At 43.4% G+C, this 21,306-nt stretch overlaps 1 protein-coding gene across 1 annotated transcript; it reads right to left on the bottom strand.

The window, feature by feature from the left end:
• Positions 1–8,159: 8,159 nt before the first annotated feature.
• Positions 8,160–16,608, bottom strand: LOC112229039 (vascular endothelial growth factor C). The gene is made up of 7 exons (XM_024394921.2): positions 16,026–16,608; positions 12,897–13,110; positions 11,107–11,297; positions 10,780–10,910; positions 9,860–9,963; positions 9,310–9,646; positions 8,160–8,517 (listed from the first exon to the last, which is right to left on the bottom strand). Exons 1-7 carry the CDS (start codon positions 16,119–16,121, stop codon positions 8,403–8,405), a joined length of 1,188 nt encoding a protein of 395 aa, XP_024250689.1. The 5' UTR covers positions 16,122–16,608; the 3' UTR covers positions 8,160–8,402.
• Between the last annotated feature and the right edge of the window lie 4,698 nt (positions 16,609–21,306).

Below are 21,306 nucleotides of genomic sequence, written 5' to 3'. Positions count from 1 at the left end.
AGCTTAGTTGTCCTACCCCATCAGAACCCAAAGTATAAGCTTGTTTTTAAATCTAAACAAACACGGTATACCCGCAACTATAATGTTGATATCATGGACGGTCCGTCCGTGTCTCCGAAGCTCTGACAAGGATTTTGAGAGTGGTTACATTATTCCAGCCCCATCCCTCAGCTGTTTGCCAAATCAGTGGCGGGGTGCCACGCTGTTATTGTTCAAACTGCGGATTGCCGCTTTAATGCACACATCACACCATACCGGTGCATCACAACTCAAGTCCTGAGAAGCTAGTTGCGATTGGCTGTTGTGTCGGATGTTTTCTCACCCAAGCAATCGTGTATTGAAGGGTGAAACACCGTCCTCGGATTAGCGCTTACGTTTCCTGATTCTTCTCCTGATAACTTTCTGGAATGAAAACACCCCCCCCCACCCCCAAAGTTAACTTGCGTCACACATTCCAAAATCTTGGCTATTGTGAACGCGTTAACATGGTCTGACACAGTTCCATCTACAAGCAGTTTTAGCAGTCTAGCATTCTAGAGGTAACTGATGCTATTTGTTTGCGTCTTGCCGAGATCTTAGGTCTCCACTGTGTTTTTTTAAATATATTTTTTAAGGTCTACCACCACCTACAGTACATGATCAACTGTTGTAAACGTTCTCTTTTTATCTCTTTAGAAAATGCTCATCTTTGTTATCTGTTCAACAGTTCTGTGTTAAATGTGTTCCAACAGTTTATTTTTATTTGCACTGTTTCTTGTAGCGGGAGATGCCGTGTGTCAAACGTATTACAGCATTCACAACACAGCTCAATCAGCCTCACAGTCACAGCCCGTCTATACAGTCATCATTTACTACTAGGCAAAACAAACAAAAGCTTGATGTAATCATTGCGCGCTAGGAATATGGGACCAAATTCGACACTTGACTGTAAGTAATTTTGCCCAAATACTTGACGACTTCACATGGGGAGGGGGAAGACGGATATGTATGAAAACCACCTCAAATACAAGACAACATTCTATAGTCGCTTCATATGAAACAGTTTGATCTCAAATCCAAAACGCTGGAGTATAGAGCCCACAAAAAAGAAATGATCCTTCACTGTCCAAACACTCCCACCATATGTATATCTTCACTGACAAATAGCTTCAAGCAGAAGGGGTACTATACCACATTTCCTTAGAGAGGAACAGACCGAGCTCCACAGGCTAGTTTCACAGAAATCAATATTTCCTAAAACATGGGTGTCTGTCTCAAGAGACCTCTGTGTTTGAACAGGTGGTGGAGGAAAAGGAAATTGACAGAAAAGCCATCATTCTATTCCTCCGCGGCCCCATTTGGTTGTATATGTTAAGATACTGTGAGACTGATCGTCTCACGCTGTTGCTGCTGTGAACTGGCTGAAAGGAGAACCGACACCCAATCACAGTAATCCTGCTGGGCTATTAAACGCCCTCTCTCCAGACATGAGTGGCAAAGCAACAGTCACTCTCTCCCGCTGTGGTGGTGACTGCTGAGGCCTCAATAAGCACTCATATACATACCCTTAGCAGCACTAATACACTTCCAATCGCTTTATTGCTACATCTCACTTTTGAATGTAGACAGATGGTTGCAATCTTAGGGCCTCTTTTACGCTACGCTACTTCGACACAAACTAGGTCCAGGAGAGCTACTCGGGTAAAGAGACACGATTTAGATTGAAATCTCACTGTAAGCGACGTCTCCCACACTACCTCTGATTCAGAGGGGTTAGTTTAAATCTGGAAGACACATCTCGGGTTGAATGCATACAGTTGTACAACTGACTAGGTGTCCACCTTTCCCTTTCCTAGTAATTACCCCAATTACCTTTTTAAAGGGACACTTCCGGATTTTGGCAATGAGACCCTTGATCTACTTCCCCAGAGTCAGATGAACCATTTTTAAGTCTCTGTGTCAAGGAGGACGTTGGAGGTAGTGTCCCTAGCCAATGCTAACTAGCGTTAGCACAAGGACTGGAAGTGTATGGGTATATTCTAGTGTGCTTGCAGATACCCATAGACTTGCAGTCATTGTGCAGCGCTAGTTAGCCATTTCTTTAGAACTGCACGCAGGATTTTAAAATATCCACACATATGCCAATCATTGCATGTATCAACTGTGCAATATGGTTTAGATGAGAAGCACCTGTGAAGTTTGAATTGCTATCCTCACTTGGTTTGCCTATATTGTGTTTACAGTAATGCTAATAGGTGCACACATGAAGCAGGAATGTAGCTTTGGCCACACCACATCCAAGGCTGATGTTGAAGAGCGAGATCCCACGAGACATATGTTAATCATGTACATCTACCCTTCTACTGCCCATTTTCTACTTTTCTCTCTCTGTTGTTTTTCCCATGAGGTGAGAACTCGTGAATGAACGTGTCCAGCATCACATAACGTGTATCCAAATCAAAGGTTGCCGCAGTCAGTTGTTTTATTCAGATGAATTCGTGATGATTATTAAGACTTCACATTGCAGATTCAGACTTGAGTGTCCTGGCCAGGCAATACATAGTATCTTTACCACAACTTATGCCAAGAGAATTGTGTGTATCCATTCCTCACCCCCAATAATGGCATCCGTTGATGGATTAATGAATGCTCCAGGTTTAAGAACAACACAAGGCAGGAAGATAAAGTGTCTATCGTCTTGTGAAAATTTAATTTTATGTAAGATTGAGGTGCAGCCTTGAAATTGAATGGCTTTTCCTGGTGGTGACATTCAGTGTTTAACCTTGTAAAAACAAAACGATGTGACCTCTAAGAAAACATATCACCCTTGATAAAAAGTGAAGTCAACCTTCCTGTCTCAAGTACTGTCTCTACTCTGTATGTCTAAACCAAACGTTTTTGAATATCACAAACAAAAGATACTATCACTCAGTTTAGCTATGCGGTCACGTTTCTGTACAGAGGAATGAGCTGGTTTAGAGTACCAACTGTGGATGGCAGTTTCTACAGACACAAGCCAGAAGGGAATTAGATCTCTCTTCATTTGACCTCGGTGTAGTGTGTTTATTGTTCCGGACACATATGGCGGGTATGAGGAATTTGAGACGAAGGTCCTGGATCCATTTCCACTGCAGGGGTGTGTGTTTTCATTGCCTTTCTTTTGTGATTGGAGAAGGTGTTGTGAACACATCACACACCATGGTGCTAGTCTGGTCTGGTTCCCATAGTCTGTTGCCAAACTCCCTGACATGCAACCAACCCAGCTAGCACATATGGTTCCTTGGAAGTTGTGGGAGCGTACGTTTTTGGTTTCCCATTGGTTCTAGGAACGAAGCCATAAGTTTCCTTAGCAGTAAAATTGAATGTTTTGAGTGGGAGGTTTTATTAACGTTCTGAGAATGGAAATGAAAGGTAATTTAGAATTTTTTAAATAATTTCCTTAACTTTCACTGAATGTCTCAATAAGACTTGTATTAACACTGCTAGCTTAGTTTAACTGTTTTGAACTCCAAGCACAGATAGGACACATTGAAATTCATTTCCTTAGGCATTAATCATGCAAACACACAGCCCTTTTAACACACTTGTATCAAACACACACCGTACACATTTACCGAAGCCAATCAAGTTTTATTTGAAATACCATACAGATATGATAAGACATTAAAAACACATACACTACGTGGCCAAAAATATGTGAACTCCCCTTCAAATTAGTGGATTTGGCTATTTCAGCCACACCCATTGCTGACGGGTGTATAAAGTCGAGCACACAGCCATGAAATCTCCATAGACAAACATTGGCAGTAGAATGGCCTGTTCTGATGAGCTCTGTGACTTTCGACGTGGCACCGTCATAGGATGCCACCTTTCCAACAAGTCAGTTTGTCGCATTTCTGCCCTGCTAGAGCTGCCCCGGTCAACTGTGGGTGTTGTTATTGTGAAGTGGAAACATTTAGGAGCAACAGTGGCTTAGCTGCGAAGTGGTAGGCCACATAAGCTCACAGAATGGGAACGCAGAGTGCTGAAGCGCGTAGCGCGTAAACATCGTCTGTCCTTGGTTACCGAGTTCCAAACTGCCTCTGGAAGCAACGTCAGCACAATAACTGTTTGTCGGGAGCTTCATGGAATGGTTTCCATGGCTGAGCAGCTGCACACAAGCCTAAGATCACCATGTGCAATGCCAAGCATCGGCTGGAGTGGTGTAAAGCTCGCCGCCATTGGACTCTGGAGCAGTGGAAAATTGTTCTCTGCAGTGATGAATCACTCTTCACCATCTGACGAATCTGGGTTTGGCGGATGAGAACGCTACCTGCCCCAATGCATAGTGCTAACTGTAAGTTTGGTGGAGGAGGAATAATGGTCTGGGGCTGCTTTTCATAGTTCGGGCTAGGCCCCTTAGTTCCAGTGAAGGGAAATCTTAAGGCTACAGCATTCAATGACATTCTAGAAGATTCTGTTCTTACAACTTTGTGGCAACCATTTGGGGAAGGCCCTTTCCTGTTTCAGCATGACGATGCCCCCCATGCACAAAGCTAGGTCAATACAGAAATGGTTTGTCAAGATCTGTGTGGAAGAACTTGACTGGCCTGCACAGAGCCCTGACCTCAACCCCATTGAACACCTTTGGGATGAATAGGAACGCAGACTGCGAGCCAGGCCTAATCGGCCAACATCAGTGCCCAACCTCACTAATGCTCTTGTGGCTGAATGTAAGCAAGTCCCCACAGCAATGTTCCAACATCTAGTGGGAAGTCTTCCCAGAAGACTGGATGCTGTTGTAGCACCAAAGGGGGGACCAACTCCATATTAATGTCCATGATTTTGGAATTAATTGTTCCACTTACTTTTGGCCATGTAGTGTAGACACACTTTTCATTCACAGTCACCACTGACTACAGTATGTCACACAAGTTAAGTCACACATTTTGTACGATACAGTATATGCATGGGTCTTACATTTTAGGTATTATTTTCTTCCTTCCCAATTACATCATGACTTTGTCATCTCAGAGAGGTGCAGGGTCACTTACAATAAATATAAATGTCATTTTTAACTCATTTTAAATGCAGCAAATACTGTACACTGCCTTGCAAAGTATTCATCCCCTTTGGCATTTTTCATATTTCGTTGCATTACAACCTGTAATTTAAATTGATTTTTGTAGTAGTCCAAATTGGTGAAGTGAAATGAAAAAGTAACTTGTTTAAAAAAATTCTAAAATATAAAAAACAGAAAAGTAGTGCGTGCATATGTATACACCCCCTTTGCTATGAAGCCCCCGGGTGCGGCAGGGTAGCCTAGTGGTTGGAGCTTTGGACTAGTAACCGGAAGGTTTCAAGTTCAAACCCCTGAGCTGACAAGGTACAAATCTGTCGTTCTGCCCCTGAACAAACAGTTAACCCACTGTTCCTAGGCCGTCATTGAAAATAAGAATTTGTTCTTAACTGACTCTAGTTAAGTAAAGGTAAAATAAATAAAAAATAAGATCTGGTGCAACCAATTATCTTCAGAAGTCACATAATTAGTTAGATTGCACACAGGTGGACTTTATTTAAGTGTCACATGATCTCAGTATATATACACCTGTTCTGAAAGGCCCCCGAGTCTGCAACACCACTAAGCGAAGGGGCACCACCAAGCAAGAGGCACCATGAAGACCAAGGAGCTCTCCAAACAGGTCAGGGACAAAGTTGTGGAGAAGTACAGATCAGGGTTGGGCTATAAAAACATATCAGAAACTTTGAACATCCCACGGAGCACTGTTTAAATCCATAATTAAAAATGGAAAGAATATGGCACAACAACAAACCTGCCAAGAGAGGGCCGCCCACCAAAACTCATGGACCAGGCAAGGAGGGCATTAATCAGGGAGGCAACAATGAGACCAAAGATTACCCTGAAGGAGCTGCAAAGCTCCACAGCTGAGATTGGAGTATCTGTCCATAGGACCACTTTAAGCCGTACACTCCACCGAGCTGTGCTTTATGGAAGAGTGGCCAGAAAATAAGCAAACGTTTGGTTTTTGCCAAAAGGCATGTGGGAGACTCCCCAAACATATGGAAGAAGGCACTCTGGTCAGATGAGAATAAAATGGAGCTTTTTGGCCATCTAGGAAAACGCTATGTCTGGCACAAACCCGACACCTTTCATCACCCCGAGAACACCATCCCCAGAGAGAAGCATGGTGGTGGCAGCATTATGCTGAGGATGTTTTTCATCCTCAGCATAATGGAAACTGGCCAGAATTGAAGGAATGATGGATCCCGCTAAATACAGGGAACTTCTTGAGGGAAACCTGTTTCAGAGGTTCACCTTCCAGCAGGACAATGGCCTTAAGCATATTGCAAAAGCAACACTCAAGTGATTTAAGGGAAAACGTTTAAATGTCTTGGAAGGGCCGAGTCAAAGCCCAGACCTCATTCCAATTTGAGAATCTGTCTGATGACTTAAAGATTGCTGGACACCAGCGGAACCCATCCAACTTGAAGGACCTGGAGCAGTTTTGCCTTGAAGAATGGGCAAAAATCCCAGTGGCTAGACGTGACAAGCTTATAGAGACAAACCCTAAGAGACTTGCAGCTGTAATTGTGCAGTGAATAGTTATGCACGCTCAAGTTTTCAGTTTTTTGTGCCTTATTTCTTGTTTGTGTCACAATAAAAAATATTTAGCATCTTCAGAGTGGTAGGCATGTTGTATAAATCAGATGATACAACCCCCCCCACACACACATTTTAATTCCAGGTTGTAAGGCAACAAAATAGGAAAAATGCCATTGGGGGTGAATACTTTCGCAAGCCACTGTATCTGAGGCAATGTCAATGATGTCCATGACTGCAGTATGTAGACAACTACATAATGTTGATAATTGTGGAATGGGGACTGTGCTCCATTTTATGTTCCCTGGCCTGAAGATGGAGAACATGTTGATCATGGCCTATCAGGAGAATTTATGAAAATATTCCCACAGTCTAGTCTCCATGTTGTGTTGTAGAGGGAATGTGAAAGGGTTTTGAGATACATATAGCCTACGTACTTGCTGTACATTGCAAACATAGCTATTGTTTGTATTTATTACAAAAGTTACAGCGAGTTGCTTTGTCACTTCTCACAGATCAAAACGTTATAATTTATAACACACTGATTGTTACAAAGGACTGGGTTTGTTCATTACATGTTATTTTAGTGACATAAAAACACAAGTCATCTGTTACAAGTTTCTTACTCTTTTGGGGACCATTTCAGTACATTCTCATGTGCCGAATTAGTTAAATGACTCCTCTTAACTGAATTGGTTAAATCAGTGGCTTCCAAACTGTGGGGCGGTCGGCAGAGGGGGAGGGGGCATGTCAGCTTACATTTTTGTATTAGGGGGCCCTGAGTGAAAAATAATGGGAACTCCTCACAGCTGTATCAGTTAAATGGCTCCTCCTCACAGACCTAGAAATATACTGAACAAAAATATTAAAACAACATGCATCAATTTCAGTGATTTTACTGAGTTACTGTTCATATAAGGAAATTAGTCAATTGAAATAAATTCATTAGGTCCTAATCTATGGATTTCACATGACTGGGCAGGGGCGCAGTCATGGGTGGGCCTGGGTGGTTATAGGCCCACCCACTTGGGAGCCATGCCCAGCCAATCAGAATGAGTTTTCCCCCACAAAAGTGCTTTATTAAAGACAGAAATAATCCTGAGTGTCATCAGTTGTCCAAGGGGTTGATCTCAGACAATCCCGCAGGTGAAGAAGCCGAATGTGGATGTCCTGGGCTGGCGTGGTTACACGTGGTCTGGGGTTGTAAGGCCGTTTGGACATACTGCAAAATGTTCTAAAACCACGTTGGAAATGGCTTATGGTAGATAAATTAACATTAAATTATCTGGCAACAACTCTGGTGGACATTCCTGCATTCAGCATGCCAATTGCACGCTCCTTCAAAACTTGAGACATCTGTGGCACTGTGTTGTGTGACAAAACTGCACATTGTAGAGTGACTTTTTATTGTCCCCAGCACAAGGTGCACCTGTGTAATGATCATGCTGTTTAATCTGCTTCTTAATATGTGACACCTGTCAGGTGGGTGGATTATCCTGGCAAAGGAGAAATGCTCACTAAGAGGGATGTAAACAAATGTGTTTTTTTGGGGGGGAGAAATAAGCTTTTTGTGCAAATATCAAATTTCTGGGATCTTTTATTTCAGCTCATGAAACATGGGACCAACAGTTTACATGTTGTGTTTATATTATTGTTGAGTATAGAATACCATTTGGTCAGTGTCCTCTCTGCCACACCTTCTTCTCTATTCCGGCCCATGTGGACAATGGTTGTGGTCAGGTCAGCCTTCATTTCTGCTCTATTTCATCATACAGTTACAGTACATTGCAGTTTGGCACCAGTGCTAGTGACACCAGCTTTGTCAGTTCCACTCCTCTGACCTCATGTGGTTGGGTATGCACTGGCAGACGTAGTGGCTGTAGTAGAAGCCAGTTGGACAGTTCTTGTGTGGCTTTCTGCAGGGCAGCCGGTAACAGCTTGGTGGAGGGGAAGAGAAACCGATAGAACAGTTGGTTTTACGCAATGTACTGTAGCTTCAACTCAACTGTGACCCACTTGCATGACCCTGCGTGTGTAAGCGAGTTGTGTGTGTGATCTCGGACCAATCCCCATTGTCTCATTGATAAAACATGGTCTAACTCTTTCCGCTGTTTGGATAGAACATAAAACATTATTTTTAATCTCTCGCAAGAGGGGAATTCTGAGCTTTCTGGAAAGTCTGGTTTCTACATTCCAAAGAAATGTGGCAGGTGCCTTGCCTCGCTTATCCAGATTCATTGTAAAGGGACGTAAACAGGATATGAATTCTCACGCTGGAGTAGTTCTGCACATTAATGTCTTGTCATTATCCGGAAGTGTGAAATAATATTTGTATAACTATCATTACGTTTGAACAGATTCCCCTGAAATACATATTGCTCATGATACCGATACAGTATCTGGATTCAGACTTCACACTGAGTTTGAGTTTCGTCTATTGAATTCCTCTCGGTCTCCTCTTTAAGTGGAACAGGTTGTGTGTTGTTCTTGCCAAATTAAAATAACCTGTAGCTATAGCAGTTATAGCTTTTGTACTATGTGTTCCCAAGTTGTCACACTTAGGTCAAGCGCATATTATTACTTTGACCCGCATCATAGTTCTGGGAATAGTTTTCTAGAAATGGCAATGGGGATGTCCACCGGAGTCATGAGGCCTAATGAAATGTGAAGTGTTTGAACTTTCAGCCTCTTCTGTTGTGCTGTCTGTGTTTTTGAGTCAATTGTTTTACCTGCAATTGTGTGCGTTGAACCTCTTGCCTTGCAGCAGGCAGGTGTGGGGACTCTCCCTGCACTGGCACAGGCACGTCTCTGGGTTGAGAGGCTGGCTACGGGGGCACTCTGCCCGGCACACACATCCACACAGATCTGGGTCCCAGCGTTGGTTGGGTGGGCAGGTCCCTGGGCCGGGTTGGTCCTCACAGAGACACTCACAGGACTCTTGGTCTAGACGCCAGCCTGGCCCACAGCTGGCCTCCGTCAGACCGTTCTGACACACACACTCACAGCTGTCCTCATCCAGGACTTTGTTGGGGCCACACAGCTCCAGCAAGGCTGACTCCAGGGGCTCTGCAACAGATGGTGGAGAAGAGAGAGGCTAGTTAGTGTCACTTCTTGACCTCTAGACAGACATGTGGTTTAGTACATTTCACTTCAATGCGGCGAGGCATTATATCATTCTCATTTACCAACTCCCTGACCTATGGGCTACAGTATCTCTCTGTGTTGGCAAACGGAAACGACTGTACCGGGTTTGTATGGGTACGGGCTAGTTTAACTTACCTAGCTCTCTCTCTGAGAAGGGGCTTGTGTCCATGGGAACACACAGGCAGCTGGTGGGGTCCCAGACCAGTCCTGTACTGCAGGGAACATCTGGCGGGGAACACCTGGAGAGGGAAGGAGGGACACACAGGCCAGGATCAGATCAGAGGTCTTGGCTTAGGGGGACTGCTACTCTCACAAAGCATTCCTGTGAATGGGCTGGACACCATGGGCGGTCTGTGAGAGGGAACTGAATCCCCTGGCCCTCCTCCCTGCTGGCCTTGGCCTGGCAGACAGCCTACACACAGCCGTCTGGAGCAGTTAGGCTGGACACAGAAAGACGAGGAGAGAGCAGGGGGAAACATGGCCTCTTCTCCATGGCCTCAGTTCAAAAGCAAATGCACACGCAAAGCACTTGTGACGGAATAGCTGATGGTCTAGCTCATTCACTTGCATCGTCAGATGCTGGTCCACATAAAATAGGATTAGATGGCATGGTTTAGTATCCTTGGCTTAGTCAGTCAGCTATATTATTACATTGCATTAAAACTGGACGATATTGTTTAATATGAACCAAATACTGTATTCCTTAAAGGTCCAATGCAGCCATTTTTATCTCAATATCAAATATTTTCTGTGTAACTATTAAGTACCTTACTGTGATTGTTTTCAATTAAAATTGTAAAAAAAATAAACAAAATGTATTTTCTGGGAGTGGTTACAGTTGTTGGCAAGGCTTCCGGCCCCATCGATGCGCACGCATAAATTTTGTGACGTTGTCAGCCATCCCGTCTATATAAAACACAGGAAAAACCCACATTTTTTGACTGCACTGGGCCTTTAATAATAATGAAGTGTGTGTGTGTGTGCGCACATTGTGTCTCGATCGGCAGCATCAGAGGTTACGTCTTAAAGTGGACTAGTCCTCACTACTCACTCACACGGTGAGGTGAGCTGCAGCGGCCCTCCTGATGACGGAGTGCAGGGGCCTCTTGGACAGACACTCACAGGACGTGTGGTTGACGAACGCCACCATCACCATAGAGCGGTCACGGTGAGACAACTCCACCAGCTGAGGCCACAGGGGAAAACAACACGGTGTCAATGACTAACATTCGGATTCGGCATCTATTGAATACAATGTTGTTACTACAGCTGTGCCATTGGTACAACGCGGGTATAAGAGCGACTTGATGTAAAGTGTTACGCTGTACAGTAGCGTCATTTTAAAATGTCGAATGATATTTAGTTTGTCCTCCGCTGCTCACCGTCTTGTTGATGTAGATGTGGCTGGTGTTGGTGCAGTACAGACCCTCCTGGGGACAGCAGCCCCCACAGCGGTGCACAGACACACAGCGAGGCACGTAGAAGTGACTGGTGCTCTCCGGGTACTCCTTAGACACCTCCAGACACACCTCCCGAGGAGTACACATGGTACGCTGGATCTCCTCCAGAATGACTGGGGATGTATGGAGTGGTGTTAGCAGAGACAGGTTATCAGGGATGATAAAATACAATATGCCATTTAGCAGACGCTTTTATCCAAAGCGACATGAGCGTGCGTACGTTTTACGTATGGGTGGTCCCAGCGGGAAACGAACCCGTGGCGTTGCAAGCACCATGCTCTACCGACTGAGCCACACAGGACCACCAAGGTCTAGAGAATAATAACTAATCCTGACTAATGTGGAATAGAATCGTCAGGAACATTCTGTTATTGACCATCTTCAGCCACCCAGGTAATAATGTAGCTGCATGATTAGGCTATATTGCTGCGCTAATTGGTTGCAACCTCATCGACAGCGTCCCCCACCTACAAATTTGGTTGGATTTGTAAAGGGCAATTTCCTTTTGGAAAGCCCATCGCAATAACTTAACCACAGAACCACACTGCCACCCACTAAGCCACATTGTGTATGTAAGAGTAATGTCCATGTTTTAAAAGATTGAATTCAACAAATAATTTCCTTTTTAGTGCAATTTCTGTTGTCGGATGATCACTGTTACAATGTGCAATTTGTCTCGGTAACAGAATATGAGGACAACAGACTGCAAATACTCAAAGAGAGGAGAATGAGAAAAGCTAACCCCTAATGATATGAACTTTTTAGACAACTTGGCGTCTGGCCAATAAACATCTATTATTATTGTCTGATGGAAGGACACAATAGGTGGCTGTGTTTGCCCAGCTCTTTCATCTTGGGATGTCTCTTGTAAAGTATCATTGTTTAATGTCTTCTAATTCAATCTGATGTCCTACTTTCTGCCACTGGTCGATTGTCCAGCGTGACTGTTTGATTGTCCAGTGTGACTGTTTGATTGTCCAGTGTGACTGTTTGATTGTCCAGCGTGACTGTTTGATTGTCCAGCGTGACTGGTCGATTGTCCAGCGTGACTGTTTGATTGTCCAGCGTGACTGTTTGATTGTCCAGCGTGACTGTTTCCTTCATAAGACTTTTAGTCACTGGAGCTGACTGTTTGCTTAATTTTAGTCTGTGGATCTGATGTCCTTTCTTTGAATTGTTTCTGGCATCATTTCATAGAGGTTGGGGCTGGTCAATGAAAGGCAATGGAGCAAGATTAATAACAGTTTTGTAATGTGCCCTTTTTACAACTTTCTCTCAATGGCATCTGGAGGTCTGTTGTGTAAATGGGTGAACTGAGGCCAGGCCACCTCCTTTCATTGTCCTTTAGGTTATAAGGGTCCACTCAGCCTTAATCAGCTCTCCAGTAGGGCCTATATCTTCTGTGATGAGCTCCTGTGATCAGGAAGCAGACACAGCTAGTTTATACTAGAGCGCAGAGAGAGAACCCTCAGTCTCTGATGAGTGAGGAGGGAAGAGTGAGGGGCCTCTTTAACTGTTAGGAAAACAAGAACAGGCTTTTCTCTCTCCTTTTTTAACAACGACACACAGCTGTACTGCTCCCATCTGTGGGTTTGGGGGGGGAAGAGAAATGGGCTATCACACTAGCAGTTCCCCCATGTGAGATAGGCAGACAACGTTCTCTCTCAATTGGTGTTTGCTGCTGTTAGGGCCATTCGACCAAAGAGCCTTACCTTCAATGGTGCTGTCAGACTTGACCAGTGCCAGCTCCCTGGGCTTGCCCCAGGCCCAGATATCGTCTTCAGCATGGAGAGGAGGGGAGGTGCGCAAGGCTTTCCTACGTAGGCAGTGCTGCACCAGACTGTACTCTGGGTACAACAGCTCCACCAGCTCGTCCACATTGGAGACGGTGTCCAAACCACTAATACCTTCGCCAACCAGTGGGGCCTGATGAGGAATCGGAAAAATGAGCAATGAGAACATCAAATTCATATCTTTGATCTACCAAAATTCAGTTTATGTTGATCATCCACTGCTATATATTATGTAGAAAAGAATATATCAAATGACACGGATGGGTATCTCAACATATAGAAAAAAACGTGTTTGTAATAAAGACCATTTGATAAGTCAGAACTGTCTGTAACTAAGTTGTAATCTGTCACTACTACGATAAGAACCCTAAGGGCGTCACTGTAACATTATCACTGTCTGCCTCAGAGATCAACACCCACCAAGCAGCCTGGGTGCTACCTTGTCATTATCTCTTATGGAAACAAATGCTGTTATTTTTTTTCCCCCAGGTTGGTAATGCTAGACTGTCACTTCTGTCAGGGATGGAATGGAAACTGAGCCAGTATGGAGCACTGTGTCTGTCTGAGCCCAGGGAAAACAAAGCAATGCAAGATCATATTTTTTTCCATTGAGATCAGCCAAGTTCTTTCCTAGAGATAAGGAACAAGGTTATTATGTCTGTTACAATCAAAGGTCTCCATTTTCAGATGAAAGCCTTGAGTTCACTATCAGACATTTTCAAATATACATTATAGGTCCTTCAGAAAGTATTCACACCCCATGACTTTTTCCACATGTGGTTGTTGTCACAGCCTGAATTGTCACTGGCCTATACACAAAGTGGAATAAGTTTTTTTTTAATCTAAAACATTTTTTATTTTTATTTTTTTACAAGTGAATTAAAACCAAATGAAATGCTGAAATGTCTTGAGTCAATAAGTATTCAATCTCTTTGTCACGGCAAGCCTAAATAAGTCCAGGAGTAAACATGTGCTTAAGTCACATAATAAATTGCATGGTCTCTGTGTGCAATAACGGTGTTTAACATGATTTTTGAATGACTACCTCACATACAAGTTCCTCAGTCAAGCAGTGAATTTCAAACACAGATTTAACCACAAAGACCAGGGAGGTTCTCCAGTGCCTTGCACAGAAGGGCAACTATTGGTAGATGGGTAAAAATAAATAAAAAGCAGACATTGAAAATGCCTTTGAACCTGGTGAAGTTAATAATTACACTTTGGATGGTGTATCAATACACCCAGTCACTACAAAGACACAGGTGTCCTTCCTAACTCAGTTTCCGGAGAGGAAGGAAACCGCTCAGGGATTTCACCATGAGGCCAATGGTGACTTTAAAACAGTTACAGAGTTGAATGGCTGTGATAGGAGAAAACTGAGGATGAATCAACAACATTGTCGTTACTCCACACTACTAACCTAGATGACTGAGTGAAAAGAAGGAAGCATGTACAGATTAAAATATTCAAAAAAAACATGCATCCTGTTTGCAACAAGGTACTAAAGTAATGTTGCAAAGCAATTAACTTTTTTTGTCCTGAATACAAAGTGTTATGTTTGGGGCAAATCCAATATAACACATTACTGAGTACCACTCTCCATATTCAAGCAGAGTGGTGGCTGCATCATGTTATGGGTATGTGTGTAATCATTAAGGACGGGAGAGCTTTAAATGGAATGGAGATAAGCACAGGCAAAATCCTAGAGGAAACCTGGTTTAGTCTGCTTTCCACCAGACACTGGGAGATGAATTCACCTTTCAGCAGGACAATAACCTAGAACACAAGGCCAAATCTACACTGGAGTTCCTTACCAAGAAGTCAGGGAATGTTGGCCGAGTTACAGTTTTGACTTAAATCTACTTGAAAATCTATGGTAAGACCTGAAAATGGTTGTCTAGCAATGATGAACAACCAATTTGACAGAGCTTGAAGAATTTTTTTAAAAGAATAATGGGCAAATGTACAATCCAGGTGTGAAAGCTCTTAAAGCTATGCAAATGCTGCCAAATGTGCTTTCTACAAGGTATTGACTCAGGGGTGTGAATGCTTATGTAAATTAGATGGTTCTGTATTTAATTTTCAATACATTTGCACAAAAAAAAAAAAAAAAATCTATTGTCACTTAGTCATTATGGGGTACTGTGTGTAGATGGGTGAGAATTATTATTTTTGAATACTTTTTGAATTCAGGCTGTAGCACAATTTTTTTTGCAATAAGTCAAGGGGCATGCTTTCTGAAGGCACTGTAGCTGCTTCTAATGTTGTTTAGTATTCACATTTTGAACGTGGCCTTTTATGTAAGCCGCTTGTGTGATTTCGGTTCCACTGGACTTGCAAATGTCACCCCTTGTGGCTGACGGTAAGCACCTGCTCAGATCACACAACATGAGGTCATCCCCTTGGCAACATGAGGTCATGGCTGACCAATAGATAAACGGTGTATACCTCCCACACGATCGATCGCTCAGGGTGAGTGTTTATCATCACACACAATCCATTGTCAGTTTACCTCACAATTTAAAGAAGGTAGCCAACTCAATTGTAACCATCCCTAGTCACTTTTGCTATTCAACCTCACTCGTCTCCTTTTGTCCAAATTGACAGTCCCTCTCCATTCAACCTTTTCAACGGCAGACGTCTGTCTAAAGGTATGGCCTACTACCCGCCTCAATAGTGGAAGTAGACAGGTACAACATGACTAACTCATTCACCTTTAATGATGCACAATGTAGCCACAAGGCGAGGAGGATGTTTTATTGCCCAACTAAAGACACACCCGCTGTAGTGAAAGCACTGACGAGTAACAAGGAAACCGCCTGTCTCTTTTTAAAAAAAACTATTGTGACAACTAATTTAGTCAACAAACTGATTTAGTCAATAACAGTAGTCTATTACCTTCACATGCCTATTTATTTCTGTACTGAAATCAGATTTCTGAGCATAATGAAGATTCATTGGGAAAGAGCCTCGTCTGGCCAATTCTTATCCGTACCGTACAATATGACACATCATCCAAAAGCAGCAGCGTGTTGTTTAGTTACTCACCTTTGTGTCCTCCTCACCCGGGTACTCATCATAGTCATAACCATGAGTGAGATTGGTGACATTGAGAATCCAAAGGACTAAAGATAATATCCACATGGTGTGTCTGGGATGAAAGGGGGAGCGGGAGGAGGACGAGGGGGAGATGATGAAGGATCAGCTAATGCCCCACAGTTGAACTCTCATCCCACAGAGCACAAGGATCTCCTCGTTCCTTAGCCAGGAACTGACCTTGAGATAAGATGAGCCCCGTAGAGTGCCTTTCAAACACAGCATTTTCCTCCAGGAAGGATTTTCTTTCACTTCGTACAGCATGTGAGACCACTTTCATTGTTTCATTCCAAGTATTTCCATCGCTACTCCCTTGAGTTTTCCTCTGAAGGCTTTGTATTTGGGATCAGGTCCTTGTAGATGATCTTAATCAGAAAAGAGGTGTAGAGATTGAGAGGCCAGATTCCATAGGGGCTCCTGCAGGTCCAGATGGGCTGAGAGAGTGTAGGGTTGTGTCTGTCTCCAGTGAAGCCAGAGTACAGAGGAAGTGAGCGCAGACACATGTGACAGCAGGCAGGCTCCCTCGGCAGAGTGCCCTCCTTTCTCTCTCTCCCTTTCACTCTCTCTGTTTTGGGAGTAGCTGCAACTGCCTCTCCAGACTGGGAGTTAGTGTGTGTGTGTGTGTGAGCCTGTGTACCAGTGAGTACTGTTGTCTCTGACGCTTGGTGAGCACACTTTTTAAGGTGCTATATTTTCAATATCTACAGTATAATCTCTTATTTTCAAATGCTCACTCTGTATATTTCCCTGTAACATGCTGAGGCAATGTGCTTCTCCAGAAAGGTGTTCGTATCTGACTTGGCCTCTTCTCTTATCACCATACCACCTGGCCTCCTGCTTTTCAGGGTGGTCTACTGTACTGCTCTGTAAAGCGGGGAGAAGCAGAAGCACTCATTCTATGATTCAATGCTATCAAAACATAACCTACCAAACTGCATGATCGCCCTTACTATGTGCTGTATGATTGTCTACTGTCCTCCTCGACCCTCCCATCGCTGACAGTCTACAGTAAACTTTAGACATGTCATGCCTGTCTTTGTACATCCCTGACATGGGTGTCAATGCTGGCATGGTGGTCTAGTGAGTGAATAGTCAGTCCAACTGTACAGCAATGTTTATTTTCATGGATGATTGAGCAGCAGAAGGAGTTGTGGTCATTTGTAGCTAAGTTGGTAGAACATAGTGCTTGTAAAGCCGGGGTAGTGGGTTTGATTCCTGGGACCACCCATATGTAAAAATGTACACATGCATTACTGTAAATTGCTTTGGATAAAAGCATCTGCTAAATGGCAATTGTTTTTATTTTAGTAGTACAGATAGGACTGTTTATGAGTTACTATGCTGTATGAAAGGATTTACACATTTTGAGTCATTGAAAATGGCTATGCTGAGAAGTTGACTTCCCTGATTCCTTGGTACGGTCTTAGAAAAAAGGTTCCGAAAGGGTATTTCGGCTGTCCCGACAGAAGAATCCTTTTTGGTTCCAGGTAGAACCCCTTTGGGTTCCATGTAGAACCCTCTGTGGAAAGGGTTCTACCTGAAACCCAAAAGGGTTTTTACCTGGAACCAATAAGGGTTCTTCAAAGGGTTCTCCTATGGGGACAGCCAAATAACCCTTTTAGGTTCTAGATAGCACCTTTTTTTCCCCAAAGAGTGTATTGATGCAATGGTCTTTAATCAATATCTGCAAAGCAATCTAACAAATTTCTTGTTGAATGTGGTTGTTTGAGTCCACCTAGTGTAAAACTGCTATACATCTGTCGTCATCATGCTGCTGGCGTGGGGACAGCCAGCCAGGCAGCGAGTATGGCTCAGCTCTGGCCAGCCACAGTCATTACACTTAATGGGCTCAATCCTCTCAAGGCCATGTTTATCCCGCTCCTAATGAACATCTCCCCATCTACAATATCTGGCTAATTCAATTCTCCCACAGCCAAAACACTCATTTCCACCCACCCAACTGTTTCCCCCATTCTTTTCTCCCGGATGATGGAGACATACTGTAGCCTGGAGTTGTTTTTTTTTTTTTTTTTTGGGGGTTTTCAAACTGAGACACACTCACAGAACATACTGTATAACCGGAGCACAAGTGTTCTGTATATGAATTGTCTCTAAGTTGGAGTAACAGAGAAAGTAAATGGAAGACGAGTGGTATTGCAGGGTGAAAGTCAGCAGCTGGCCATCGTATGCTATAAGCTCAACAGCTCGTCATTGGGACTACCAAAGATTGCTCCAGTTTGTAGACTAGACAATATTCTGCATGACACAGTAGTGATGAGCAGCTCCTCTCTCAGGCCACAACTCTCTTCTCTCCACATACCCTTTTTTATAAATGTCAAATGTTATGAGTACAAATCTTGCTAGTGCCTTTAGTGCTGGAGGCGATCAAGGCTTTTGTAGTGCACAGTAGCAGGTCTTGCCAGTGCATATCTGAGATATCTGTGTGTGGTAGATCCCTTACTATTGGGGACGTGTTGGAGCTCGCACCTAACGCAACTCACAAACGTGAACTCTACACTGAGGCAAAAGGGGATTGCAATATGGCTGGATTGGTAGACAATAACCATAAAGTAGATCAAATCTATGCTGCATTTTGGGGTTGGATTGGCACGTTAAATGTGCACATCAAATGTCAAATTTGAAGGATGTGTAAAGCATGAAGTTGGTATACGCGATTCATAAACGACACGCTGGTAGATGCAATAGATCTCTGTAGATTCTCTTAGCAGATGTGATCTAATCACAACGAAGGGTTGATGGGCAACAGATGCCGGAAAATGAGTTTTATTCTGCCAAATAGAAGAAGACAAAGGTAATTGAAATGTCATCCCAGTGTGTAACGTTACAGACAAAGGCTGCAGGTGAGACGTGAGAACAAGGTGGAAGCTTTTCAGATCCTCAGACCCAGTAAATCTCTGTGATGTGAGTGACAGGCAGGTTCCCAGGAACCTGCTCTGGATTAATGGCAGGAAACACGATGGAATGTTGTCTTTCTCCAACATACACTGTGGGCCATGGCCTGGGGCCCTCAATGGTTTCACAGGAAAACACGAACCCAAACACCATTATCATAGAACCAAGACAGATCTATGTTACTGTATGTACCCATTAGAGATTGAGGTTTCAGCACTTTTCAGAAGGCAACTCTGAAAGCGAAGCCTTTATTTGGCTTTGTTTTGTAATTCCTTTAAATATAGAAGGCCTCTCAAACTATTTTGTCTCAGACAAATATAGCCCTCAGGCGTCTTGTAAAATGCCAAGCTTTCATGAAAGTTTGGGAAAGGGCTCGAAAGGTTAATACAGCAATGTCCTTTGCTGAGAGCACAGTAGGGAGAATTTGTTATCTGACAGTGGACCTCGTTTTCATACCTATTGTATGTCTGAGGGGTTTTATTAGAAGGAAACGTTGGTCTCGGGTTAGTCTGAAGTTACTCTCAGTGAGCCACACTCCAAGCTGTCTGGCTCATAACAACGTAATAGAACGGGCTATAGAAAGTACGTGATGTGGCCACACAGAGAAGAGGATGTCGGTGAGGGTCAATCTGAGATGGAGCCGAGTGGCTGTTTTGTTAGAACTCTGTTAATAAATTGTGTGCAAGGGTACCCCCTAGTGTCACAAACAGTCACATACAGGGGAATGAGGTCAATTGGGCAACTGTCCATGAAAGATCAGCATAAATGACAGTTATTCACCTGTGGATTGTCATCACTCTGCCTTACCTTTTTTATATCCAACCCCTCTTCTGAATTCTTATTTTTTTATGGTTAGTTTTTGTGGTTATGAAGGGAGGGTGTCATCTTCCAGAATTGCAAAAAAGTAACTTGACCGTTTTTTGCAATGTCTGGACTCTTTGTTTTCAAGAAATTTGTGCAAAATTCAGCACTTCCTGGTAGTAAAAATAAAAGCTAATATGCACATTTTTGGGTATGTGTATACACACTCGACTTCCTCAAGACAAGTTACATGCATGGGAAAGTGTACCCTTTACCGGGACTGGTTATGTGGAGTCAATGAAATTCATGGCATAACACTCCACAGTGGTGTCAAGTTGGCTGGATGTCCTTTGGGTGGTGGGGTATTCTTGAGACGCACAGGAAACTGTTGAGCGTGAAAAACCTACCAGTGTTGCCGGTCTTGACACCTGGCACCTACTACCTTAACCTGTTCAAGGCACTTAAAGCTATTGTCTTGCCCGTTCACTCTCTGAATGGAACACATACACAATCCATGTCTCAAGGCTTCAAAATCTTCATCTACACTGATTTAAAGTGGATTTAACAAGTGACGTCAATAAGGGATCATAGCTTTCACCTGGATTCACCTGGTCACCTGGAAAGAGCAGGTGTCTTTAATGTTTTGTACACTCAGTATATATTTAAGTGATAATGCCCGAGAAGCCGGTGTTTGTAGGATATATTGGCACGAACACCGGCTCTGAGGGAATTATCACTTTTATAAAAGGGGTTACCAACATTTTCAAAAAATGATTGAAATTATTGAAACGTGTTTTGAGGAATTTATTCATACTATTTCATACTTCCACGAGATATAACCCTGACACAAATCTAGGGTTGCGTATACTCACACAGTGCATTCGGAAATTATTCAGACCCCTTGACTTTTGCCACATTTTGTTATGTTGCAGCCTTGTTCTAAAATGGTTTAAATTGTTTTCCCCATCATCAATCTACACATAATACCCCATAATGATAAAGCAAATATAGGTTTTTAGAAATATTTTCAATTTTTTTTTTTATAAAAAAACTTGGCTGTGTGCTTAGGTTCATGGTCCTGTTTGAAGGTGAACTTTCGCCCCAGTCTGAGGTCCTGAGCGCTTGGGAGCTGGTTTGCATCAAGGATCTCTCTGTAATTTGCTCCGTTCATCTTCCCCTCAATCCTGACTAGTCTCTCAGTCCTTGCCGCTGAAAAACATCCCAACCGCATGATGCTGCCACCACCATGCTTCACATTAGGGATGGTGCCAGGTTTTCTCTAGACGTGATGCTTGGCATTCAGGCCTTCGAGTTCAATCTTGGTTTCATCAGACCAGAGAATCTTGTTTCTCATGGTCTGAGTCCTTTAGGTGCCTTTTTGGAAAACTCCAAGCGGGCTGTCATGTGCCTTTTACTGAGGAGTGGCTGCCGTCTGGCCACTCTACCTTAAAAGCCTGATTGGTGGAATGCTGCAGAGATGGTTGTCCTTCTGGAAGGTTCTGCCATCTCTACAGAGGAG

The sequence above is a fragment of the Oncorhynchus tshawytscha genome, linkage group LG30, assembly GCF_018296145.1.
Source record: "Oncorhynchus tshawytscha isolate Ot180627B linkage group LG30, Otsh_v2.0, whole genome shotgun sequence".
Lineage (NCBI taxonomy): Eukaryota > Metazoa > Chordata > Actinopteri > Salmoniformes > Salmonidae > Oncorhynchus > Oncorhynchus tshawytscha.
This window is presented reverse-complemented; position numbering and strand designations above follow the sequence as displayed.